This window comes from Rhea pennata, chromosome 26 (assembly GCF_028389875.1).
Source record: "Rhea pennata isolate bPtePen1 chromosome 26, bPtePen1.pri, whole genome shotgun sequence".
Taxonomy (NCBI): Eukaryota; Metazoa; Chordata; class Aves; order Rheiformes; family Rheidae; genus Rhea; species Rhea pennata.
The window spans coordinates 3,534,189-3,561,385 of record NC_084688.1 but is presented as its reverse complement, the minus strand read 5'-3'; the positions used below and the strand labels follow the sequence as shown (position 1 = coordinate 3,561,385).

The following is a 27,197-nucleotide window of genomic DNA, read 5'->3' as shown; positions in this document are numbered from 1 at the left end:
GGGGGTTGTTCAGAGAGGAACAGTAGAAATAACTCTTTACTTCCAGCCTCCAGAGGTCTTTGGTTTTTCTGAATGCCGGAATGAATGAACTGAGTTGAGGTTTGAACTAGATTTAGATTATTGCTGAGCACATGCTGTGAATAGAAGAGCCCTTCAGAAGCTGCTGTTTCTGTCCATGGAGTGGGGGTGGGTGTTCAGCTGAACAAATTGTTCACTTTGGCTTCTTTGCAGGCAGAAATATTATGATCAGCTAATGAGATTGTTCTCTGAGCGCTTGTGGGGTTGTCTCTTCCTCACTTGGAGCTGTCATGTATTTGGCAGAGTTAACTCTTGCTCCAGTTGTCAGTCCAGTTTGGCACTGGTTCTTCATAATGGTCTAAAAAAGTATAAAAGCTTGATGGTCTGTTTTGGGGGCTTGGAGTAGGGGAAGTGAACTTGAAGAGTATGCAGGCACAGGAACAAATTGGAAAATACCATCTGAACTGGGTGGAAATCTCTTTCCTTTAGTGAGGCACAATTAAAGAGCATCAGAGCAATTGAAAAAGTTTTATTTTTGTAGTGCTTGGAGGATGATGATGCTCAGAGATTTTTTTCTGTCATCAGAACTGCTGTACTTGAGCAGAGTCCATGGTTTTTTACTTGGACTTGCCTTATGTTTTCCAAGTGCATAAGCATTGGTAACGTTATTTAGAGCATGGAGTCTTAACAGAATGCATCCTGAAAATTTACTGTGTCGGTACTGACGTTTGAGACCCTCAAAATGTGAGCAAAGAGGAAGCAGGTAGGATGATGGGAAACTTTTTATTTTAACCTGCTTTTAATGCTAAAATTCTTCAGTTTCCAATGAATCAACAAGAACTGATTTAACCATAAGACTTCTGTTGGCATCTCGCTATTGTTTGGGAGTAGACCTAGCACTAGTATGGACATGAAACATTGCATGGCATTCATGCTACTGAACTTTACCCCAGGCTGCTGCCTTGTGGTAGGTAATGCAAGGAAAGCATGCAGAATTAATATGGATGACTTGCCCTTTAGTAGACCTGACAGCTGAATGTCATGAACTGTCATATTTGAAACCACTTCTGTGGTCCGTTTGCAGACCTTGTTTGTCCCTATTGAAGATCCCAGGTGGAAATGGGACCTTAGTTCTGGTATACTCTTTTTTTATTATTTTTTTTTTCTGTTTGCTGTAGTTAAAGCTGACAGCAAGATACAGCTCCTAGTTGAGAACAGTGACTTGCATCAGATGCTGATATTTGGAAAGCTCTCGGAAAGGCATCAAGTGTAACTTTGAGCATTTTGGCAGTGGTGCAGTGGAAGGAGATGCAGAGTTCAGTATAGAGCTGGGAAAAGGAAGGCAGCTCGTGCAGAGTTTTTTCAGTGGAATCGAAAATAGGGATTGGGCTACGTGCTCCTGCTGTTGTAAATTGATTGGTTTGATCTCAGAAATATGTGTAATTAATAATGACATCTCACACTGTGTATTTTCTCTTGGCTCCTCCATGAGAGGACATGTATGTGAAGGACCATATCAGGCCAAATGCCTGACAGTTGATCAATCCACAGCCAACCAGCTCTGATTGTTAGGAGCAGTCCAGGGCGAACGCTAATACCCAGCCCCCTCTTTTGGCACACATCATCACAGACCCACAAACAGTGAATACGGGCAGTGGCCCTGAAACAATTCCAAGTTTTCAGTGTGTGGACCCTGTGAATGGTGATGTGCCTCCCGCAGGAAAGGGTGTGGTGTGTTGTGGTGGGACTGTAGCAAGTCAACACAGGATGTGAGATGGGGAACTCTGGACAGGACAGCCCAAGAAAAGGAGGATTTGGCTAGATGGTAGAAGACTCGATCAAGATGGAAACCTACACAAAGAACTTGCTCCGAACATATAGTCCTGTAGAGAAGCATAGAGCTTCATTGGACAATCTTTTATGATTACTTGCTCTCTCCTTTCTCCCTCAGATAGTGGAAATTTGTTGTGTCTGGATCTGTTACTAAAGATTAAATCCTTTCCCCATTGCATAGGCTCCTTCAGAATTGCTAAAGTGGAGCTGCAGTCATGGGCCATCTGGCAAGTGTCTCTCAAGTCCCTCTTGATAGTGAGCCTCATTGGATGGAGAGATACTTGGTTGTCTTATTCAAGAAATGTTGTCCTGTAACCTGCTACTTGAGATCTTTCCTAATATCATGGTGAGCCTTGTACATGGAATCAGCTAATACCTCTGCCACCACGTGTGTGGCAGGAGATGAGCTGAGGTCGTATACCTTTTGCGAAAAGGTCTCCAAATCTGGGGCTGTGAACCAGAGGTGGTCTTTAGTGATTTTTTTCCATTGAAAGCTGCATGTGAATGTGGAGAGTAAATACACAGTGGCCTCTGTGTTGGTATGTGAACACATTTCAGGGAGCGGAAAAGCCACAGGGTATATGCCAAAAAGGGTGGAGGAGGGGAACCATATGCAAAGTGCCTGGAGAGCTGCAGCCTGCTGCCTTGTGTCGCAGCATTAATCCCTATTTGCACTGCAAGGGAGAGGCTGGCGGGTCATTGCCCAAGACTTTCAGATCTGCCCTGTGCCCGGGGCTGTGCCAGTCAGCCCAGCTTCGCCGCCCTCGCCCCGTGCCCAGGCAGAGCGGGGTGCGAATGCTTGGCTTATAATACACCAGACCGGATAGCAAAGTGGAGCTTTCTGTGGGCTCAGTTCTTCGTTGCAGAAAGTATTTTCTGATTCGCTGTGGATCTCTTCTATTGCTATTTCACCCTGCAGACCGCTTGTGTACGTGCACCGCTTTTCAGTGTTTCTGTATGTCACGTTTCTCTGTCTTCCTGGTGGTGAGGCTGACTCTTTCTTGCAGAGCGACCTGTTACTCCTCATTTAACATCAAGAAGATTTGGCCTTGCTCAAGTGTTCTGGGTGGCAGGAACAATCTCTCTCCGGATCCCAGTGTGTGACTTGTCTGAAATCTTTTTGCTATAGTTTTCTGTACTTGTTTCATTTTCAAGACAGTTTTGTAGCAGCTGGAGAATCTGCTTTGTTTGCTTTGCAACTGGGCCCTTAGTAGGCCAGTCTCTGGATGAAAAATCTGCTAAACTCTCATTCTTGAGGTACGTTAGTGCCGTCTCTGTCTGGTCCATTGGCATTCAATTGCATGGGCTCATTAGAAAGAAAGCTGCAGGGTGACTACTACTGTTCTCTAATGTTTTCGCTGTAATTTAGAGCATGAAGACTACCCCCAGCCTTGGAGAGAAGCAGTGCAAAGTTGTAAGAAGAAATGGTGTTTGTCTTTGCAAGCTCAGCAGATTGAGCTGTCTTCATGCACTCGAGGGCTTGTGCTTCCCCTATCAGCAGCCATCTCCAGCTCACGCAGAAATGCGACTGTGACTCTGAACCGCAGGCTTGGCCTTTTTCACAGCTGTTTTGTATCGACTTTTGAACTGGAGGGTGATGGGAGATGGTGGGGAGTACCCAGAGCGAGGCTCTCGACTTCTGTTGCAAGCGTGTCTGGAAGGACAGACTGACAGCCGGCAAGGACTTACTTGCCACTGGTCACTTGGCTGAGGGAGACATCACAGCTTCTCTGACAGTTTAGAAGGAGCAAAATGAATGCATGTTCTCATTAGACTTTCTAGTACAAAACAATACAGCAGCAGGGAGCTCTAATGGGCCCCTAGTTCCTCTACAGCAATACGTAAAACCTCCTGCTAGTAGGAGGAGTATGGAGGTACCTTTACTTCCTTTACTTGAGTATGAAAAGATCTTTTTTTTTTTTTTTTTTTTTTTTTTGTCACCAAGAGATTATTTCCACTCTATGGACCTTTACATCTTAAACCTGAAGTACTGCGTGGCAGCTTTATTGGATTTTATTTATTAACTTGGTTTAAGCAAGTATCATCAGACATGGAGGTTATGTTACGGAGGGCTTATCTATATGGAGGTTGTACAGCTTTTACAGCATTGATACTGCTGAAGCAATTGAACTTGGTCTAGCACAGGTTGTTCGGTGGAGCTGCATTGACACAGGTGTTCTGTGTTCATTGGCAGCGGTCTATTTATACTAGTTTAAAAAAGCAGAGCGCGCACCTCTTTCTGAAACAGCTGAAGCTGTGCAGTGAGCAGGGCTGCCTTCCTCTGCCTCCGAGCACAGAGCGTTATTCCCTGCCTCCGGCAGCTTGCTGGATGACGGGAGCAGGTCACCTTTCTGTCCTGCTCGTTTTCCCACGTGTAAAACAGGGACACTGCTGTCTCTGGCCAGAGCGTTTGGCTGGTGGGTTTCCTTTTCTGAAGCTGACTTCACTATTTGAGTGCAACTGCATTTAACCCACAGCTGCCTGGTTTTGCTGAGGGAAGGACTGTAGCCAGTCCCAAGGATTAGGGCTGATACAACACAGGATATTTTTTTCCTGCCCTTCTCCAGTGATATTAAACTAACTTCTGTTGCTTTTAGGAAGTGTTTATCTCCCACCTTTTTTCAGCTGTTCCCTCTTGGTTTAATCAGATCGATCTGAAAAACTGTCATGTTGATAAAGTTACTTCCTGAAATTTTCTTAGAGATTGCATAGCACTTCTATTGGAAATGCAGATAAACTGTGTCCTTCTGCATCGCTCCTGGTCTCCTGCTCACCCGAGAGGTGTTTACGCCATGAGGTTTTTCCCTGCTCACCCCAAACTGGCAGAATTGGAGGTTCTCTGCCACGGACCGTGAGAGTCGGCATCCGGAGAGAGGGCTCCCGTGCTTCCCTTTCCCCTGAAGCCCTGCAGCCTCCCAAGCACTTGCAGTGCAGTATTTATAACCCCGCAGGCTGAACTTGGCTCGTCTTAACCTTGCCTTGGTTTTTCTTCCTCCTCTGCGTGCTGGGTGTGCGCGCACCCAGCCGCCCCCTCCGTCGCTGCCGCCCGCCCGGTGCAAAGGGCTGGGACCTTCCGGGCAGACGTTGCTTCCCTCGGGCCGAGGAGACGTCAGGCTGCTAATTCAGCGCGCCCGCGCTGGCTGTTTACAATAAGCACCATCTGCTGAAGTTTCCAGGACGTTGTCCTTGTCCGTCAAGCTGAGTGCCACGCCAGCTGCGCGCGGGGCGGGCTCGGGGGCCGCGGCGCCCGGCCCCGCGTGCCCTGCGGCGGGCTGCGCTCGCAGCGGGCGGAAGGGTGACGAGTCTGCCCAGGGAGATTATTATTATTATTACTATTTTTTTTTTTGGGGGGGGGGAGGGACTTTTAAAGGGTCAGGCCCCCAAGTAATTTGCCTTCTGTCCCAGGCTTGGCTCCTGGGTTTAACCTGCCCTCGCAGCTGCGCAGGGAGCCTCTGCCTGCGCTGGCCCGTTTGCCTGCAGCCATGTGCCACCAGCACCGTCCTGCTCCTGCTGCCCTCCGTGCCCTGCTGAGTGGGAAAGGGGCCGGATCCCGATCCTCAGACTTCCCCACCTTTGATAAAATGCCCTGATTTCACTTCCTCATCTGTTGCTTCCAATGTCTAAACTTTGTTCTTACTCAGGCTGAAGGGGAATAAGGGCTTTTTTTTGTTGTTTTCCTCTGATCCTATACTAAAAGTGACCCTAGCAGCTGCCTTCCGATGCATAAGCAAGCACATTTGGCACTGCACTTCACCAACCCGTTTTGCACGCTTGCTTGCGCTTGCACAGAACATACCCGTGCAGCAACATGGTTAGCGTTTGCCTTGGGAGCTGCAGGAGTTACCGCCGTGCTGCTGCTGTTTTTACTCGGCACCCCGGCTTTGCCTTTCTAAGCACGAGACCGCTTTCTCGACAGGCATGTAGCCCGCTTTAAGTAACGCCAATCTTACCCAGCCATCTGGCTGGCCGCTCTGTCTCCTTGTTCTGCTTAATCCAAACCCCATATTAGGCAGGTGCAATAAACTCTTTTATTAATTGTCATTTCCAAGTCGCCGGCGTTTAGAAAGAAAGGAAGTGGGTTGCCCTCCCCCTGCTACCCGGTTGTCTGCTCGGGGTTTCGGTGACTGCCGGCAGTGGCTGCCTGCCGCTATCTCGAAGGCTGTGTTTTGCAAGTGGCTGTTACTTTCTAGGGCCGGTCGAGAGAAATCCTTGTTCTTGTAGAGTATTTGTGTAGAGATTAAAGCTAAAGGAATTGCCCAGCTTGTTATCCAAAAGCTAATCTACACGAGGAAAACATGTATATCGCTGGCGGCACATCGCAGCAAGGGGGGGGGTGGCTGGACAGGCTCTGAAAAAGCCTTAATTCTAAATATAGAGGCCTGCGCTTCGTTCAGTACTGTTTTGGAAAGTGTGGCTGAGCCGTTGTTACGTGTGTTCCCATCCTCCACGTATGCTGCAGGATGTCAGGAGAGGGAAGTATACATTACTGTTTTGCTTACCTGGGTTTATTTTTGGTTCAAATCCAGTGGATTTTTCTGGGGTAGCATGTGTCCTGGTTTTTAGGTAAAGCGTAGAGCAAGTCTGCTGCTTCTTATGTTCTGTGTCACTTAGCAATCTAAGTGGGCATGAACTCTTTTTATACACTTAATCTTGATTTCTATTTTGTAATCTGAATAAAAGAATGAGACTTATTTAAGGAGCAGGACGATATCGTTCCTGCCAGCTGAGATCCCTGCAGAGGAAAGCAAGGTAGCAGACAAGTTTGGAGATGCTCTCAGCAGTGACTTTCAATCTTCTAACCGATTTTTTTTTAAAAAAATCCCATTGCAGTGTGGATCCCCAGACAGCAAACTTAAGCCTAGTGACAGTAAGTTTGGCCTTTTCAGTTTCTTTTTGTGAAAACTTCAGTCTATAGCCTATGAATTATTTCTTGTGGATTTTGAAAACCCACCTTTCTACAAGATTAAATGTAATGTTGAGGACCTGCAAAGCTGTACTGGGGCTGAGCCATGGTGAGATCTAGCTTATCAGCATCCTAAAATCTCCGGAAGTCCAGATAGTCTGTTTTATCCACGCACACTGAAGATGCCATTTGTGAACGCAAAGAGAGCCATTGCAGAGGCCTTTACTGGTTTAGTTTAAGCCACAAAAAAAAAAAAAAAAAATGATGAATGCTTCTCCAGTAAAATTCTCCTTTGCTCCTGAAATGGAAGTATTGGAAAACTTAGCTGGGAGAAAAGTAGTATGTTTTGGAAAGTCTTGTGGGAAACTACAGTATGAAAATGCTGTCAGTTTTGTGGGTGATTGAGTCAGAGTAACAGTGACACTGAAGGAAACTTCTCTGCAAGATAAGGGTGGAAGACGTGATTCCTGAACTCCGCTTTTCATCGCTTCAGTGTCACGAAGGGGATTTCATGCCATTTCGGAGGCAGACTGGAGTTTCCTTACTGGGAGGAAGTCCCCTCTGCCTTAAAGCTTGCAACGTGTTATCCTTCTTGGAACAGAATGAAGCCTGAGCGGGCCAGGGATCTGGATTGGAGCGGCACGATCTGGTGATGCTGGGGTGGTACTGGCAACTGTTCAGCCATTGTAAACTGGATTAACCCTGTGGTCTCTCTGGCTAGCAGGTAGGCTAAATCAGCCCGTCATCCAGCGCTGGTGCTGCCTAGCTGGTAGGGTAAATCACACCTTTATCCAGCCCTGGCCTACTTCCGTCAGGCTCTCCTGGCTGCGTCCTCGGTGTAGCTGAAGGAGGATTAAGAGCAAGCCTTGCCTTGGCATCCATCTACTATAAACGTTAAAATTTACACTGAACATATGGTCAGTGTTGATCAAATAGCAGGCGTTTTACACAGTGAAGGATTTCAGAGAGGACAGCTTAAGCTCACAGAAGTGATTTGACAGTGATCTTGGAGAGGCCGGGGGAGAATATAGGCAGTTAGTGCAGTTGCCCGTGTCAGTGGAAATCTGGCCTCCTCCAAATCAGCAAAGAGCTGGAATCACACGTGCAGATCGGAGGTTGAGCAATACCTAGAATTGCCTTGCTCCAAATTTGGGCCTTTCGGTTGCAGTCCATGGAGCCAGCTCGCCCTTTTCAGGGTGTTTGTATTAGCTGATGTGAAACTTGTAATAACCCTGGTGCTTTTTAAAGCGAGTGCATTGGGAGCAGTGCTTCTAAATAACAGCAGATGCATAAGAGGTGTAATTTTTTCTAGGAACTTGGCTACTGCTGTTGCTCACTGTGTGTTCAGTTAGGGACAGCACATGGCCTTCAGTAATAAATTTACTTACGTGGTATGTAACTCATTTAGATTACCTTGCATTTCATCTCACAAACAGTGGGGATTTGGCTGCTGGGAGTAATCTCACCTACCTCGTGTTGGTTTTGCCACAGTGGCTGGCTTCAGCTATGCAATGGATTAATCTCAGCAGAAGATTTTCTTGGTTAGGTTTGGAAGAAAACTTTACTTTACTCTGGATCCCTTACTCCGGTGAGGAGGTGGTTGGGAGTTTGTGGTCGCACTGGATTCTTGAAGGCCACAAATCAGATGAAAACTTTAGACCTGTCTACCCAACGCTTCCTATTTGAGAACTGGTTTAACAATTTTCTGAACTTGGCAATGTGGTGTATATGGAAAAAAGCTACAGAAGAGGGAGGCATGGGGAAAGAGGGGAGTGTTTTGTGGTTAGTTTTGTCTTCTCGATGATCTAGATGTGGCAGATGCTCTGTTGTACTGTGACACTGCTGAGGTGGGCAAGCAGAGATTTGGATTTATACACGTTACCTTTATACACATTCCTGTGTTTCGTTTGGTTTTGTTTTTTCCATTTCTTTTTGTTCCTTTTTGTCTGGAGCTCTGCAGTACAGAGTAAGGGCGTTTTTGTAACAGTTGACTAGAAAATGCAATGGTGTAGTCCGTATACTAACGGAAGTATGTTTATGCATCTGCAGAACCCTATTTTGTCTTCGCTGTAGAGATAATGAAGGTAGGAAATCGGTCAGCGCTTGCAAAGCCTGTGGGTTCCCCCGCGCACACCCACACGTGCTTGCGCCTCTCGGCAGTGGAGATCTGAAGGTGCAGTTCACTGGGTAATTTGTGTTTTTCCCGACTTCCTCGTTTGCTAGGTCGAGTCATCAGATGCAAAAATCAAGTTTACTGTTGTCTGCTTTCCTTTGCAACACCTCGTTGCAGCAGAGGAGCTTGTGCAGGGCCACTGTTAGCTCTGTTACTTGTCTCCAATAGTGGTTACTCTCTTAAAACCGAAGAGCTGCGCGCGTTGTGAAACTTGCCACAGTGCTTTAATTGTGGCCATGTGGTATACGCTGGTATTTGGCCGTATTTCATGGCTGATGACAGAAGTGCTTTTAAAGAGAGTAAGTTTAGGAAGGGAGGGTAGATGGATTTTTCTCCGAGACTTGGACAAGTGGGTCTGGCAGATGTGGCCAGATAGGACTAGAGCTGCTGGTTTAGCCCAGTGTGGCGTAAAATCTTAATGCTTGCATAGGCAAGACTTCAATCACTAGGTACCAAAAACTGTTTTAATAATGCTCTGTGAAGGCTTGGTTTTTATAGCACATCCAGGGTTTGGCTGATCATAATTAGTGGTGGCTAGAGGGTAACGCTCATGTCATTCAGTATGTAGCTTTTGATCTATTTGACAGTTCTACTAGGCTGTTTGCAGGCTGTATAATTGAAGTTGCACTCAAAATAACCCCTTTCCCCCTTTTTATTTTTCCAGGAGACGAAGGGCAGAGTGGAGATGGGCAGCAGACCGTGCAGCCATCGTCAGTCGTTGGAATTGGCTCCAAGCCCATGTCTCAGACCTGGAATACCGAATCCGACAGCAAACGGATATTTACAAGCAGATTAGAGCCAATAAGGTGAGGATCGGAAGCACGTTTGTGTGATTTGGGGCTGTCGGCCTCCTGATGGCTCACTCTCTCCTGATGCAAGGTGGAGTGCGTGTGATGGTGTTTGTCCTGCATCTCTCATAAAGCAAATTGCACAGTTGTGAAACTGGATGTAATGTTACTTGGCATACACTGAGTGTAATTCTTTTCCCTGGTTCAGTAAGGTAACAGAAAGATTGCAGGACCTTACTTTACAGCCAGCATTTGAGTATTGAAGAGAGCTGTTGCTTTTGCATGCTTGTTGCTGCTCCCCACAATTCTAGCCTTTCTCTCTTGTTTTTTATTTGATTTTGTTTTCCTTCCTGTTCTTTCTTTTTGGGAGTAGCTGAAGATACGAGGATAAGGAGCAGCAGAACAGGAGACTTATTGGGAAAGGGAGGGGACTGGGGAGGAAGTCAACTTGAGATATGATCGCATATCACAGTGAGTCAGTATCATAAAAAAGTCTGTTTCTAGGTGCTGACCTTCCTCAGTGGAAGATTTTCTCTAAACTTGCTCTCAGATGGCATCAGAATGGGGAGAGCAGAGAAGGGATGAGGAAGGAACTGTTATCAAGACTTACTCTGTTCAGGCATGCATAGCTAAATGCCAGTCCTGGGAGGGAGGAATGTCTGGAGTTTCGTAGCAAGAAGTGTCATGGTATTGCATCAACTTACAAATCCTCAGGAATTCATAATCCAACAAACACTTTTCTCAAGATGTGTGGCATTCTGGGGGAAATGATGGGAAGAGACTTCCAGGCAGGTAGAAAAGCACTGGCAGGAGAGGAAGATTGTGGTCTTTTATGCAGCTCTGTAGAAAAACAGACGAATTGAGTGAGTAACTGCTATAAATACTAGGTAGAAGAACATGGCTTACGGAACAGAATACATTATTGAGATTAGAGGAAAAGACTTCTCAGAATTGGACTGTATGTCAAATTAGTGAACCAGTTTCAAAAAGATTCTTCTCTCTCCTGTCTTAAAAAAGCAGATCTTGCAAGATGGTTTCTAAGTATAAAATACAAAATTGCTGTATTTGATACTCAATGGGGGAAGGGCCATCCACGATTATAAAGGAAAAGTCTTAAAAATTGAGTGTTGTGTCAGCATTAGTTTTCAAATACCATTTATTCCCTCTTGCCTATGTTGTTCTTCAGGGAAGCACGCTGATTGCTCCAGATGTTTAGATGTTAAAAAAGTAATGGAAGAAAACTCATCTAATGATTTAGTACTTTCACTAGTGTATGACAGCTTGGCAAACATGTGAAATGGCCCGATAATATCTACAAGCATCGCATATGTTTTTATCTAAGGTTATAGTCTCTAGGTTTGAAAGGAGAACGTCACTGTGTTGTGTCAAAGTTGAAAAGTACCTCTGAGATTTCAGAAAACAGGATGTTCACCTATTTGGACTTGCTCAAACAGGAACTTCTCAACTGAGATAACGCGATACGTGAATTTAAGATTAAGCACGCCATTTACAGTAGTTGCAAAATTGTTCATGTGTTCAGGATTTTACAGTGGTGAGTCTACCTGGGCAAGAAAGTGCTATCAAATGCCTCATCATTCTGGTAACACTTCATGGAGACCACCACCTGCACCTAGCTGTCGTTGTGTTGATGTCATTGAGCTCAAGGCTGCCTTGTAATATATCTTCTGTTTTCACCAATGAAGAACTCAGAGTAAGGTATAAAAGCAGCTAGGGGCAAGTGTAGAAAATGGAGAGGTGTATATTGTTTCAGTAATGCAGGTGTCTTTTTGGAATGGACTTGACTTTGAATTGTGCAAGGGCAATAGTTGAAGAATCTGAAGACACCTTGTTTTTCCAAACAACATAACTTGACTCTGGATTATTTGTAGCAAGGACTAAAATGTAAGGAGATTAAAATATGGCTGGTGGAGGAATTCTAAGCTGCTACTTAAAAAATTTTTTTTAATTACATTTAAGTGTCGAGATTTACATCCCAATGTACCCTTGCAGGAGAGATGCATTGCGTTGTCAAGTTAAAGGAATAGCAGGATACCTGTTTTGAAGGTACATTCTGCTACCTTGGTGTCTCAGCAGTAATTGTGTTTTCAGTACATTTGGATCAACTTGGTTGGAACCTGGTAAGATGTGGAAGAAAAAAACAATTAAGCAAGCATGTGTTGAAAGTTAGTTGTGAAGTCCTGTGTTTTCTGACATTTAAAATAGTGGATTGTTGTGCTTTCTATTGTGTGTTGGTTTAGAAGAGTGCGTCCACTTGATTTAGGGGCTGGATGTCTGTGATGGTGACATGGTGTTTTTGTTTCTTTTCACAAAAGTCCTTTCTTGGGAGTTTTTTGAGGTGGGATGTGGCCCGAACTGGTCCCCCCCCAGCCACACAGCATCTTTGCACCTCCCTGAACGTGGTGGCAGTGGCAAATTCTCTGTGTTTGCTCCTCTTCAAACAGTGTTTTCTCCCTCTTTCTCTGCCTTTCTCCTTATGAGTTCCCTTCTTGCGCAGATGAAATAAGGGATGAATTAAGATTCTGAAGACTTGAGGAGGGATTTTTTGCAATTGGTTGAAACGCAGTGACTGAAGCTCCTTAGAGGTGAAGCTGTTCACACATCACTTCAGGAGATCCAAATTCAACTTGTCCCCAGACCAGGCAAGGGGGAATCACTCTGCTTTTGGTCAAATTCCTCTTTGTTAGCAACCACGTGGAGAACTGTTTGGAGCTCTGTTCAGAGCTGCTGCTTTAAAAAAAAAAAAAAATCATGATGGGAAGAGTGGAAAAAGACTTGGGAGGAGCCTCTTGTTAGAGGCATTTGCAGCAGTTCTGCAGCAGTTTGCACACGAGCGTTTCCTGTTCCAATCTGTGCTCGGATATGCCGGGCTTTGAGGCATGGTAATAGATGCTGCTCTCTCTGGGAGGAGCTGTGTAAGACACCCGCTCTCTTTCTGGTATGTCTTAATGTGTGTCAGTCATCTTCCCCACCCCTTGGTCCCCTGCCAGAAGCTGCCGACTGCTACAGGACTGTGAAACAGTATAACTGAGAACTGTACAACTGACTTCTAGTTAAGACCATAATGGTAAAAATGAGGGCAATGAAGAAACAATCTTGCCCATAAATAGGGAGAGGGGGCCCTTTTCTGGGCTGCTTTTGTTTGGCTTTGTTTCACAGAATGCTGGAGGGGAGAAAAAAAGTATTGTGTGACCTTGGCATAATTCACAAGAACTGCTCCTTTCCCCGCCCTGAAAGGGAGTTGAAATTTTGTTGCCCTTCTAATTCCTACTTTATTATTCACAACCATCTAAACAACAGAAATTTAAAAATCTTGAAAGCAAAAAACAGAGAGCGCAACCACTCAGTGGGAAGATCGTCTTGACTTCAAGCCTGGAGGTTCCTCGAGGCTGTGCCCTGGGCAGGTGCCCGAGGATGGGGTGGGTAGCAGGTCGGGTAGGTTTGGACAGTGCAGCTTCTCTCTGAGAGCGTGAAAAACAAAAGCACCGAATAGAGCGTGGAAGGCTGTGCGAAGCATTGCGTTTGCTCTGAGAGTCTCCTTCTCCCATCCGTATTCTGCAGGGTGAGCTCTTCAGCACCTCGGCAGCGTGGAGCTCTTAAGACAAAGTATCGTATGTGTGTGTGTGACATACTTTTAAAGAAATGCTCACAGTATTTGGAAGTAATTACTGCTCTTTCTAGGGGCACAGAGCAGCTCCCTTCGTCCTCTTGCCTTTAACCCAAGGCTAAGTCCTTGGTAGCTGTTTCTGTTCTTGATGCATGTGCTTCTCCATCTCCTTCTTCTGTCTGAACAAACTAGAAGCCCAGGTGCTTTCTGGAGCGTCAAAAGGAAGCAATTTCCTTGATCGCAAATTTCCATTTAGTTGCCCCTTTTTCCCTTTTGCCAGCTTTGTTTCAGTTGTCTCCTATACTTGAGACCTGGAGAGGACCAACCTCTCTGCTGCTGAAGCATGGCTGAGGAGGTTTCCAGAAGCAGGAGCAGAACGTGATGGCTTGCTTTTGGAGTTGGGTTTTCAAGACTGCAGGAAAAACACAGCAGTATTTCTGTTTGGGCTCGCAGCCTCTCTCATCTACTGAGCATCCTTCTGGGATTTCAGGAAACTCTAGAAACTAGTCATCGTACTTATTTTAGAAGCTAGCTACTTCCTAATTGCTGGTCAGAGGCCCTGTGCAGTTGTATTTTGTTTATGAACTACCTTATGTCTACTTCTAAATAAACTGTTCAAGTACAGGCTACCAAGATTTTTCTGGAAAGCCACTGTCTGCTGTATAAAAGATTCTCTCAGGGTTTAAGATCAGCCTTACAAGAGAAGTCAGTGGCTAAATCCCTTGCCATCAGAGAGAAAACAGTCTCAGCTTTTGGGTAGACTTCACTTAGACCAAAACATAAGCAGGACAAACACATGTGAAGCCTGATAAAACAGTGCTTTGCCAGTGTGCTTTGTCCTGCTAGGTTTGTAGCATTGCTTTGTTTATCTGTGTTTTTCTTCCTTTAGTGAATTTTGTGAATATCACTTCTTTGAAAAATCCACTCAGAGCTACAAGTTTGACTGCACGTTTTTGGCACTGACTCCGAATTGTTTGTTCGGCTGCGGTGGCGAATTCCATTTAGTATTATTAAAGCAATAGTTTCCTGCTCTGCACTGAGATGTTCTTAGGGTTTTGCCGGCAGGCAGCGAGCTGTACCTGCTCTACGGACAGTGTATGGGAGGAGGCGGAGGGGTGGGAAGGGAGAAGGCGGCAGTGGTTCAGCAGTTTTGTGTGAGACGGAGTTAACTGTCTACTATTAATGGGTCGAAGGCATGTGATCTGGCGTCAGCCGCTGCCTTTCCCCTTCTAAGTTCAGCTTTGCTGTTAGGAAAATCCAGGCAGCAGGGGATTCAGCTTGGCATCCCGTCTGAAAAATGTTGCAGGAACACAAGCCTTGCTGCGTGATGGTTTTAGTTTCTGGCGGACGATGGATGTGCAGCTCCCCTGTTGAGACTAAGGAACCCACAGTTAATTCCTGTTGCCTTCCCTCTTTTTCAGGGGCTGATAGTTCTTGGTGAAGCATCGCCCCCTGATCCTCCAGTAGATGATGCGTCCCGTCCTGTTAGTGCTGAAGTTAAGCTGGAGTCTGGGGCTGACCGGCTGGTAAGTGCCAGCAGCAGAAGTGACTGTGTCCAGATATGTCATATTCCTGAATCTGAGTGTTGTCCGTGGTCAGGAAGGTGGTCCTTCAAGCTGTGGTGGAGAGAGACACCTGAAATGTGTCTGGCACAGGGCTGGCCTCCTGCAGAGGTTCCTCACTGTGGGACTTTACATGGGAATTGCAGATCTGTTGGTCTGTGTAGTTTGCCTCCTCTCAAGTTATTTGGGAGAGGAGTTATAAATGATTTAAACACCTTTTAGAAGAGAGTTCCTTGGGGTACCTTTGTAATACGCATTACATTTTACGAAGCTTAAAAATCCTAACTAATCCTTTCCCTTTAGCAAAAGCACCTCAAACTGAGAGCAGCACAATTAGCAAAAGCTTCTAAAGATGTGGCTATTAATAATCTGCCTGAATTTTACCCCTTAGAAAAGGAACTAATGATCTCAGTGAGATGCACTGGAAACTATATGGAGTGCCAGGTATTTATTATTTAATGCAGAAATGTAGGCCACAGAGTAAAGGCTTGATCGTACTGCTCAGTCTGGCTGTGATTACTTTTGATCCTGTGGGACGCATCCACGTATTAAAATGGAGGATTTTGAAGTTGCAGTGTAGTACTAGGAGAAGGGTGGTCCTTAATGTGGCTCAAACTCCTACTACCAAGCTGCAGAGCGCCTGCTTCTTCATCCTGATGCAGCATTTGGGGAGAAAGGGAGATTTGTTGCAAAGCAGTACATGAGTATCATAGGACAATATTCAGCATAGTTGCTACAGTTTAAAAAAAAACAAAAAAGGCAAAACCAAAGACACCATAGAATTGTACTTTATCTGTTTTCTTCCGTCATTGGTAAGCTCTGTCAGAATTCTGATACTGAGCAATAGTAGGAAGTACTGTGAGATCTTTGATTAACATCGAACTGCAAGCAATAATGCAAGCAGTTGTAATAAAATGTCTCCTCACTTGACATGGGCTTTCAGATGTGCGTTTGGAATTAAGTCTTTAATTAGCAGCTTAGCTCAGCCCCAAAACTCTGCTGTGTAATTTGGTACAATGAACAGGTTTTTTTCCTGACTGCAATAGTAGATTGCACTTCAGATCAAAACAGAGCCACGCTGGAAGAGCGGCAGGAGATTGGAGAGCTAGAACGACAGGGGCTTTTGCAGATCACGATTGAAATGCAAGCGTTACACAGCGTCTGGCTTTGAACAGCGATGTCATCGTCCTCCCTTTCTGTTTTAACCAAAAAAGTGCTCAGAAAGTAATCAACACTGTGACAGCATCCTCTGATCCTGTTCAGAAATAGTAAGCTCCTTCAGTGATGAATTGGCTGTTATTTCAGAGCTAATCTGTAAATAGCAAACTGATAACTGAGATAAACAATCAAATTTAACCATGATAGGAAGAAAATCTTGTTTCTTACCTATTTGTTTAAATCAGGATGTTTATCTGACACAAGTCTGTTTTCCGTTTGGTGATCTGCAGAAGGAAGGACTGTGTCCTTTTTGACTTTGTCCCTACGCATTCGAGACATTTTCCATAAATAACCTACAAAATCGTTGTGTTGCCCTTTTTTAGATTCTGCTTTAGACATCATCTCTGTGTGTATAGCAAAGAAAATCTCTATGCATTTCTGATGCATAGAAAAGACAGTGCGTGTTTGGGTAGCATGCTGCCTCTGTTTATGCAGCTCAGAAACATCTCGCTGTTGCTATGTTTATTCACTTCTGTTTCTGTCTGTTTTTTTCTCTCATCCTTTTCACTTGGATATAAACTCTTCAGACAGGAACCTTTTTTAATACACTGCTAATGCTGTGGAGATCTGATCTCTCTTAAAGGCCTTGGGGGTAGCAGTGATACAAACAGAGTATACCAAGAGCAGTGAAGAATAATGTTTTCAGTGTAAAGTAGACTCCAGGTTACTACCTGGTACCTTTTTATACAGGTGCTTTTGCAGCCGCTCTTACTGCTTTGGAGGGTAATTCCTCTTGAAATGGGCTTTTTTAATTCCCTTTCCATGTATGGATGCTGATAAAAGCAAGCGCATAACCTCTGAGCTGCCTGCTGCTGCAGCGGTGCTGAAGGTGCTAGCCACAGGAAATGTTGCCTTTGGGCACCAAGCCTTTGTGCACTCCTGCAGGAGCGTTTGTGCTGAATTAGCCTTGCTCATAAGGGTGGGGTGTTGAGTCAGTGGTTTGATCTGTTCAGAGCCAGAGATTAAGTCCAGAGACTCATTTCGGTTGCATTAGGACACTTGCTAGAAGAGTTACTTGTTGTAGGCCTCTTCTGGAGAGGTACCTGTCAGTTGATGCTCTTAGAGCAGCTCTGAATTTGACTCTTCCTATCTTCAGAGCAAAGCAGGAGGGGAGGAGAGAGATGCTATGATGTAGGGTAAGGGGAGTAAATCCATCACAGCTCATTCCCAGGTTTTGGCTGCTTGGATCTCTTCCACTTAGAGGTGTCTCCCTTGGCCAGAGCACGTTCTGGAGAATTGTACTGTGATACGTCTCCCAAGGCATTGGCTTGATATGCAGAGTGTGGTTGAGAATCCTCAGGAGGAATGAATTACCTTGTCAGTGAAGGGAAAAGCTTTATAAAGAAGGCCTAGAAATGTCTGTTGTCAACTTCTAGATCAGAACTGCAAACTCGATGTGTGAATAAATGTTGGGGTTTTTTTAACCCAAAGACAGAACTATGTGGAGCCCTCAAGAAATAGCAGTTTAGCTGTTGATAGCTGTTAATTATTTGACATGCTAGTGAGCTTGAAATTCTTAATAAATAAGAGCTGCTGATGGAGTTTCTTGGTAGGACTTTTCTCTGCACTTGGGGGTTTGTTTCTAGGAGAACTTCTAAACTTGTTTTTGTGGAGTCTGTGGGGCAGGTAGAGGAGATGGGATGGGATCCTGGAGGTGCTTCTGGTGCTGAGTCCTGACCATCCCTCTAGCAGCACATACTTGTAAAACGGCTTCTTCACTGCTAGGAGAGGCCCTGGCAGTTAGCAAGCTTCTGGTGTCATGTGCTGCAAACAGGCCTGTGAAGTTGAATCTTTGTCTCCTCTGAGAGTCCCAAAGATCCCAAAGACCTGGGCTTTCAGACACCAAATGCACCCAAAATGTAGAGTATTTGGCATCCTGCTCATCCATCCTATGAGGGTACATCCCTATCCAGAGTGATTGGATGAGACTGGAATGTTTCTGATAAAATCGACTTTGGATTGACGTTTTCCAGCTCCTCCTCAGGAAGGAGGAGGTCGCCTTGTGTTCCTATCTTGAATAATCAAGCCAGAGTTCTTGGAGAAGTGATTCCTCCTTTAAGGCCCTTTCTGGAGAAGAAAATACCCTGTTTCAAAAGAGTTTATGAGTCATGTGTACCCGCCCTCCTGAACTGTGCATGCCTCCAAAGGAGTTGTCATGTGGTTGCTCAAGCTTGCCAAGCCTCTAAAAGCTAGAGGAAAAACGTTCAGATCTTGCGCTGACTTTGCCTTGTCAGGGTTCAGCATTGGGCTTGTGCAACACTTCCAGTGCTCTCTGATCCGCGGCAGCAGCATTCACTGCCCAAATACCAGACACAGTTTGATCCTGTCTCTGCTCCCCCTAGAAGAAACGTCTCTTTAGCAGAAGCGTAGAAAACCCAGCAGAGTTCCTCAAATAGGCAGTGGGCAGAAGTTCTTCAGGTTGCCATAAATCGTTCTTTCATTAGTAGAGGCCTGACTCACGCTTCTGGAAACAGTTAGTCCAGCGCTACTGTAGCATGATTTTTTTTGCCTGTTGATTGAGTTTGGCAAATGAGGGTAGGGAAGATCTTACTCTCAGAATGCCCATAGTTTGAGATGGAGTATGTGTCAAGAGGGACTGACTGACTGACTCCTAAACAGCTATGTCAGGCTTTTTCTTTTGTCCTTCTGGACAATGCTTGAAATGCATGACCACCCTCACTTGGGCACAGGGGGAAATCCAGCTGGAGAGGCATTGGCAGTAAGCGTAGGAAGTGTTGCAAAAAAATGTTTGAAAGAAGAAATGAAGTTTAACCCCAGGAAAGAGGAGGAGCTTGTCTAAAAAGAAAATAGAAGGGGCTGAGAGGCTGAGGCTTGGAGGGACAAGTGCCAGGGTGAAGGGGATGTGTGCTTTGGACCACACTGGTACCTACTAGGGTAGAAAGCAGGAATGTCACTGACAGGTTTTGCAACGCCAGTATTTTTTTGGAAGCTGGAGTGTAACAGTCTCCCCCCTCCCCATAGGTTATTTGCAGGCTGGTGGGAAGTGTTTGCGGGTCTCTGCTCCTTTTCCTCCTGTTTCCCCCAAAGTTCTTAAGGCACATGGCTGCAAAGCTCTTGTCTACAGCACAGAGTATCAAACTTCCAAAGCAGCCTGCTTTTTTGCAAGGTTTACAGGTGGTTTTGAACTTCCTTTGCACTATTGAGACAAATGCTAAAATATCTCATTGCTTGATTTGCTTTGTTGTTGGCGGTTGTGTGTTTCATGCTCCTAGGTGGTAACTTGAGGGGAATTGAAATTCTTTGTGAGAGCATTGTACATATACATCCACTTACCAGAGCTGCTCTCTCAGAAGAAGTCCTTAAAACTCCAATCTTTTGTTCCTCTATTGACTTAGGAACCCTTGGAAACGGTAACTCTGGTGCAGAATCCTCAACTAGAAACTGGGAATAAGGAAGTTGTGTCTGTTTAGGAAGCTTATTTGTTGTGATCTTTCTCATCCTTCCTTAGAGTGTTTCTGGATCCCAGCCACTAGAGAACCTGGGTGTTTCTACTGCAAATACTCCTGAATCCCATCCTGCCAAGCCCTGTGGAGCACCAAGACCCGTCAATGGAGTTATTAGCACGTAAGGTCCTTGCATATCATGGAAAGAGCTTAACATGATGACTTTGTCAAAGTCCCATTGTGAATCAACTTGTAACTTGCTGGTTGGTAATAACTGGGTTGGTAACCATATAAATGGTTTCTTTTTGAAAAAGTGGAGTGTAGCAGATCACGCTTGGAAACAATGATGGAGAAGACTGCTTCCGTGAGGTTTTATGGTGTATTGCTTTTCTGAAAATGGTATTAAACTAAATTGTGTTTACATGAACAAGCTGTTCAGGCTGCCATGTAATGACCACCTTCAAAACCATTTCTTTATGGGTATTTTTAATACACATGCAAGTTGTATGATTCAGAGGTACCAGCAGGCTACTTGCAACTATTTTGTAAAGTATCTGTAACCACTGATCTGCTTCTCTGGAGATGCTGAGGAACCTAAATCCCATTGATTTCAGTGGGAATAAGTTGCTTTAATTTATTTGTTCCTCTAGGTGGTTTTAGTTAGGAAAGTTTTTGTATGTGGGTAAATAAAAACAAGTGGAAAATTCACCTACACTACCAGGTTTCAGGGTTGAACCACTCACAAACCTTGAACGTAGGGTGCTTTGAAGTTCTGGTAGTGGCTAGTGAACTGTTGCCAGGACTATTGCGTTTGCTCAGTACCGTAGGCAGGGATGCTGCATCAGAGCAGAGTAAACCAGCACGGAAAGCACTGGTGAAATAAGTCATTGCTACAGCTGAAACACTGCAGGCTGTAACAGAGCCCTTTATATGCTTGTAGCCTTTGAACTACAGAGCCTTAGACCACAGGGCTTTAATATTTTGCATTTTTAGATATGAAACACTTGTAAAATATACATGAAAAGGCTCTGTGGATGGGGAGCTGTGCTGGGCTTTAGTAGGTGGCATAGTGCACTGATACCACAGTGATGTAGGGTTAGTGCTTGTGGACAGGAAGCTTCATTCTACGTAACACATAAGAGTTAGCATGAACATTACAAGTCCTGAGTATTAATCAGAATCAAGTTAGCATCTAGGTTACATATTTATTGAGGAAAATTTTAAGTTTTCTGCCTTATGCTTGCCAGTGCTTAGACTCTTGAGAACCTATTGTCTTAAGATATCCCGATGTGTTATTTCGGGGAGGCAGAATTCTAGGATCAAAGCTATTCATGGCAAGAGTGGGGCCAAGCAGGTTTTTGAGAGGTGGGAGAGAATGTGGAAAGTGACCAAATTAAAAGCAAAATTAGAGTTCAATAAAAACGGTTTATTTGTGAAACTATAATGCTTTTAATCTCACTGTGTAGAGTTTTTCTGAATTGTGAACCTGGCTGGTATTGCTAGGTAACATAGGATGGTTGAATGAATAAAAGCATCTTTCTTAATCTCTTCTGTTCTTGGGCAGTCTTCAGCCTGGCCTGGCAGAACATGCTCAGGGAGATGGCCCGGAAGCTGAGGAGCTCTTGCATAAAAAGCAACGGCTGAACATGGTTTCCTCATCTTCTGATGGAACATGTGTAGCAGCTCGCACTCGCCCAGTCCTGAGCTGTAAGAAGCGACGACTTGTTCGACCTAGCAGCATTATGCCCCTTTCCAAAAAGGTTAGTACTGTTTTCTGTTTTTTCTCCTTTGATGGTTCTTTGCTTATATATCAAAATCTCCACACTCAAACCACTGACACGTTAGTCTGGAGTGCTTTTGTTCTTTGCAAATAGTGATCCCCCTGCTTTAGGAATGTTCTATCTTTGGGAATGGCTATCAAGAGAACTACTGAGTTTTTGTTTTGTTTTTTTTAAAAAAAGGTGGGAAGGAAGAGAAGGGCGATGAAGCTTCATTGGCTGTTGGAGAAGCTTTTAGAGAAAGAGAAGCTTTTAATCTGTTGAGAAGACTTTAATTATCACTGTGGAGGGGAGATGCTGAATTCGGAGACGGCGTATTTCTTTCTTAGAACCAACCACGCTAAGGTGTACACTTCTTTCTAGGTAGTTCAGTTGGTAAAATCTGAGCAGTTGAGTGACGCTTTTGAAAGTCAAGTATTAGGAAATTAACTTTGAGCACAAGAATTAACACAGACCTAGGAACTTGCTACTACTTGCTCAAAGACAGACTGCAGTTGTCTTGCTAGGCATACATGGGATGTCTTGCAAGAGGCCTGAGGTGATCGTGTTCGCTTCCATCACTTACACTGGAAATCACTAAATACCTTGACAGTGTCTCTGGGGTTTACTTATATCTTTCATTTTATACTCTTCCCCACACAGTCTTTCCTTGCCCTTATGCAGTTTTCTTTTCAGTTGCTGAGCATACAGTGGAAATAGGTTTATTCCCTGGGCATCCTGTATAGGGAATGGTCATATTTCATGCTTTTAAATTTTCCTTATAACTGCCACAAGCTGTCAGCTGAAGGATAGATGGTTAGAAATTGAGGGAATAAGGTCCTTCTTTTGTGCATGCAGCTCTCATGATTACAGAACCATGAATGGAACAAATCCACTTAGTTACCTTTAAGCCAAAAGTGTTTCAAGCCAAACTTCATTGCCATAGGGTTTCAGGGGGTTTCAGTCTGCCAGTGCTAGATCTTTAGAGAGAAGCACAAAAAGCAATATTTTGATCAGCAAGATAAATTCCTGCTCAGCTGGGTTAGCTTAAAACTGCAAATGGATAGGAGTTAATCTGAGGTATTCCTAGTTTAGCTCTGCAGTGAGTACTTGCAGGATCTTCAGTGATTTGGAAGATTATGAAATATCCCGTAGGTAGTGCCAGCTTGTGCTCTGTTTGAGGAGTGATCTGCAAATTCTCTCTTGTCTGTATTCATCAAATCCATTAAAAAATCAGGGAGGATTCAGAAGAGTGGTTCCAAAGAAGGAAAGGTTTGCCAGATAGCACACTTGGGAGGATTCACGGCTTACATACGGGAGATCATCCGTAGCTGTGTATAGTATTGACAACCTGAAAACATTATCACTCCGAATCTTTTAAGTTGGGACGAGATGTCTGATCTTGTGGAACAGGACTGCAAGTGACCTACAGTCATCTACAGCATCCCTGTGCCCCAGAGCACATTGCTCTGTCCCCACACTGCACCAGACGATTTTTCAAAACCTCCTTAGGAAAGTTATTTCAGTGCTTAGCTAGTCTTGTTTTTCAGACAGCAAAACCAAGCAAGCCAAACTTTCCAATATGAGCTGCCTTTCCAGCTATTTAAAGTCATTACCAGTGGGTCCAAGTCCTAGTATAGCTGATCACCCCCATTTCTCACTCCAGCAGCTCTCCCTATATTTTGAAAGTCGATATGGTAAGTCTTTAATCTGGTTATCTCTACAGTAAACAAATGCAGGTCTTTCTATTTTCCACAGTTTTTCCACGGGGGTCTTGTTTTCTGGATCTTGTCCTCTCTGTTGCTTTCCTCTGGATTCTCTTCCATTTGGTCTATATATTTCTTGAAATGCACAGTCAAAACTGAGTGCAGCCCTCCAGCTTACATGTTACTAATACCAAGTAGAATGGAAGAATTAGCTCATGTGTCTTGCACAGCCATCCTGTCTATAAAGCCCTCTGGGGTGTTAATTCTCAGTAATAGTATGACGCTGCTGATTCATGCTCATTTTCTGATCCATAACAACCACCAGATTCTCTCTGCAGAGCTGCTCTGTTTTCTCTTCCCCTCCTTCACCGGTCACTGAAGTGTGTCTGCCAAAGTACAGCTTCTTGCATTTGCCCTTACTGAATTATATTTGGGTTATTTTAGATCATTTTTCTGATTTGTAATGATAATTGGAATCCTAACCCTTTCCCTCAGGGTGCTCACAACCATTCCCAGTTCTAATGTTATCTGCAGACTTGAATGAGGGAACACACAATATCTTAAAGTTATTATTGGGAGTTATTTGAATAATATTAGACTTAAACTTCTAGAGGATACAATTTGATATATCCTTCCATTTTGACAGTCAGTTAACTGTCAGTTGGTTAACTGTCTTTGTACAGTTTTTACATCAGGTTGTGCACCTGCGCTACAGTGGTTTTGTAGAAAGTCTATGAAAGCCTATAAATCTGTGAATTGAAAGTCCATCTTGGTTTAAGAAACAAGATTGAAAAATACCTTTTTTCAGCGTGCAAAAATGTCCCTGTAAGTGTCAAGTCTTGGCATACTAATAGGTCTCTGACTTGTCTGGACTATAGAAAGGCTCTCCTCTCTGACAACTGAATTGTGCTGCCTCTTGGTTTTTAGAAGTGAAATTTTCAGTCTAGATAAATTTTAACATTTTTAGTCAAATTTAGTAGGTGTTAAAACATGCTTGTGCTGGTGCGGAGTAGTTTTCAGTTGTTCATCTAAGAAGAAAGCATCCTGTTTTGAGGCCAGACTAAATCAATAGGTTTTCTACGTGGTATTAAAAAGAAAAATCAGTCTTTAGGATTTTTCTCATGAACTGCCAGAGAGAATGTGTGGGGAGAGCCCTGAGACGCACTGACCTCTGATATATTGAAATTTCTCTCTCCCCTTCTTAGATCCATCGTAACAGCCTGGCGCGATGTAGCTGTGATGTGAACCCTTCCTGTGCTCTGTGCGGCACTCGAAGCTTGCCGACTCTGGAAATCCAGTATGATGCCCCTTTGCTGGAGCGCCTCTCCCAGCTGGACTCATGCATTCATCCTGTTCTATCATTCCCTGATGGTAAGCACAGCACCTCTGACAGAGCTGTGAGGGGGTATTGCAGAACTGGGTCCTGAGATGGGTTGTTACGGATCTGCAGGACCTAGGCATGCTTTGGAGCCTGCTCCTCCAAACCTGTGCTGCCGTGTTTCATCAGCTTCCAGGGGAGGTGCAGATCTGCTCAATACAATCATTATGACCAGGTTTGTCCATCTGCTAATGGTTCTAGGAGCAAAGCATTTACAGGAGTGGATGGCTGAGGGAAAGCATTATACCCGAAGTTTGCGCCGCTATGAATGCGTTTATTATGGGAACCCGACCCTGGAGTGCAGTTCTTGGAGTGGAGTGCAGAGCAGAAGCAGAGCGTGGTGCCTGGAAGTCTGTACTGGGATTTGAGTCTTAGGCGGATGTCTGTGTTGTTGTAAACCAGTTGGGAAATAATTGGTTCCACAGAGTTAGTTTATTTGTGTAAAATCATTTGTGGACTGGTTTAAGTTGCAGAAAACTTATTTGACCATGCAAAGAATTGTAAATGACCGTACGTAGTTCAGAGGGTACGGTGAGAAGGGATGTTCCCATTAGGACATTCATTTCCCTGTGTTACAGTTTCAAGGTTAGTCATTAAGAGTAATAACTAGCCCACTCTGTACTGTGGAGCATTAACAGACTTAATACAGAGCAAGTTTTCCCAAGGGCATGGTGGCAGTAGTTTCCAGTGTCTTTTGCTTCCTAAACTGCCAACTTAAAAACAAGCCTGTTCTTTGACCAGAAACCGTTGGCTTGCATGAGGCAAATTTGATGTCCATCTATCATCTTTTTCCTCTGATCACAAAATACAGGATCGCAGATGATAGGAACTGGTAATTTTATCAGAAGAGCTGGGAAGCAAATAGATCCCAGCAAGTGCTTTCCTTGGTAGGAGTGTCTGGGCACTTGAGGTGTTAAACGCTGGCTGATAATGCAGTGAGCAAAGCGTGTGATACTGCCTCTCCTGGGGATGTAAAGTGGTTGGTCCAGGCTAAGGCACTGGGCTAGTAGGTATGTTTGGGTTTAAATGCCAGCTTTTCATGGACTTTCTGTGACAGCAGGAAGTGCACAGAGGGTCTGGACTTTAGTTTCTCACTTTGTAAAATGGGCCAAACAATCTGACATCTTTCACCAGCATTATATTAAAGCAGACTAGTAAATCTACTGCTATTTTAAAAACGAAGTCTACTCCTCCTTCTTCCTAAGCTGTGCTAATGGATGCTAAAGGAACTTAAATTTCTTCTTCAAAAGCTCAGTGTGTTATTTCCTGATTTCACAGTGTTTATCATCTTCTGTCTACAGTGTTAAATCTAATATTGTAGAAAGCAGTGGAGAAAAAACGCGTTACATCATGGCCAGCAGGCAAATTACCTCATCCAGTACTTCAGATGCCATCTTAGGGTCAGCTATGGCCAATTAATGTCTTCAAGGATCTGCTCTGGCTGCATGAGATAAAAAACACTTCTTTCTTACTTTTTTTTTTTTTTTTTAATTACACAATGGGAAACATGTTCATTGAAATGTATTAAAACATTTATGCAGCAGTAACTATTCCTCCCTCCTTCCTTCCCCCCAGACAGGACTGATTGGTTTTGATCATCCCCAGCACTAGATGGGTGCAACCCTGCTTAGGGTTGCTTTTGTGGGGTGCTCTCCTACCGAAACCCGCAGCAAGGCAGTGCGCTTAGGAAGGGGAGTGCCCTGAAGTGGTCGGGCTGCATCAAGGTGTCTCCCTGCCTGCGTGTGTTCATCCCATTTGCAATTGGTGCTCCTGCATGATCATTTTAGGGGCTCACCTTCGAAGTGATCAAACCAGTCGCAATTAATTGAGTTGGTGGGCAGAGGCTCAGTTAATGCTTTCTGGAGAAACATGTCAGATGAAGTCGAGCATTAGAGCTGTGAGCATGTGCTAACTTTCACTCTGAGTCTGTCTCTCTCGGGCTCCTTCAGTGCCAGGAGGCAGGGATCTCAGTGCAGTTTGCCAAGGGCAAAATTGCCAGGCACCACAGGAAGAAAAAGATCATTTCTTCTGGCAAGCAGGCACATGCATCATGGCTTTTAACCCATTGCATTTGTGCTTTGTAAGCACTTTGTCCCCTTCCTTTCAGTTTTTCATCTGATTTCTAGCTGAGGATTTGCAGATGATGTAATAACCTTGGTGGGAAGGATGTGAGCTGGGGCTCACAGGCTCAGTGTGGTTGCCATCTGCCGGTCCCCGGGAGACCTGCATTGCTGAACTGGAGGAGGTGGGGGAGTAAGAAGAGGAAAAGGAGGAGGAGGAGGAGTGATGGTGTCGCTTGCTTGTACAGACTCTGGTGCAACCAGTGTGACAGGAGAGCAGTGAAAAAACAGCAGATAATGTTCTCAGAAAATGAATTGTCTTGTGTTTCCCCCTTCTTTTCACCCTGCCCCCTTCTTCAACAGCTGTGTGGGCTGCTGCGGATAGGATGTATTTTCTGGAGAAGGCAAAGAAATGAGGCCATACTCACAAAGTTAGATCACTTCAGTGTCCTAGTGGTGCGGCGTTGTTAGCTGCATCTTGAAAGGACTGATTTTGACCCTCTCTCTTCTTTGGGACATGTCTCTACAAACCAGTAGTGAAGGCTGAAGAGCTACTATGATGTCCCTTGCAAATGCATCAGGCTAAACCAGAGCTTTAACTGTCAAGATACTTTAAATGCAGCTGTCTTGGCTTTTTTGTGGGACTGAAGTTCCCACTGTTAATAACAGCAGATTCCAGCCTGTACTCTGCCAGCTGCTCTGTCCTGTTTGCCTGTCATGGATCTACTGAGGTTTTCCAGTCCCTGGAATTGATGGGAAAATTTGAATGTGT

General features: G+C 44.5%; 1 protein-coding gene across 6 annotated transcripts in view; it reads left to right on the top strand.

Annotated features, from left to right (window-relative positions):
* Positions 1–27,197, top strand: part of KANSL1 (KAT8 regulatory NSL complex subunit 1) — a 104,368-nt gene that overhangs the window by 64,690 nt on the left and 12,481 nt on the right. For 5 of the 6 annotated variants that reach the window (XM_062595455.1, XM_062595454.1, XM_062595456.1 and 2 more), the window contains exons 3-7: positions 9,592–9,733; positions 14,762–14,866; positions 19,590–19,705; positions 21,089–21,284; positions 24,193–24,358. In XM_062595455.1, coding sequence (XP_062451439.1) covers positions 9,592–9,733; positions 14,762–14,866; positions 19,590–19,705; positions 21,089–21,284; positions 24,193–24,358 — 725 coding nt within the window. The remainder of the gene's footprint in view (positions 1–9,591; positions 9,734–14,761; positions 14,867–19,589; positions 19,706–21,088; positions 21,285–24,192; positions 24,359–27,197) is intronic. The other variant, XM_062595457.1, reaches the window with a different exon arrangement.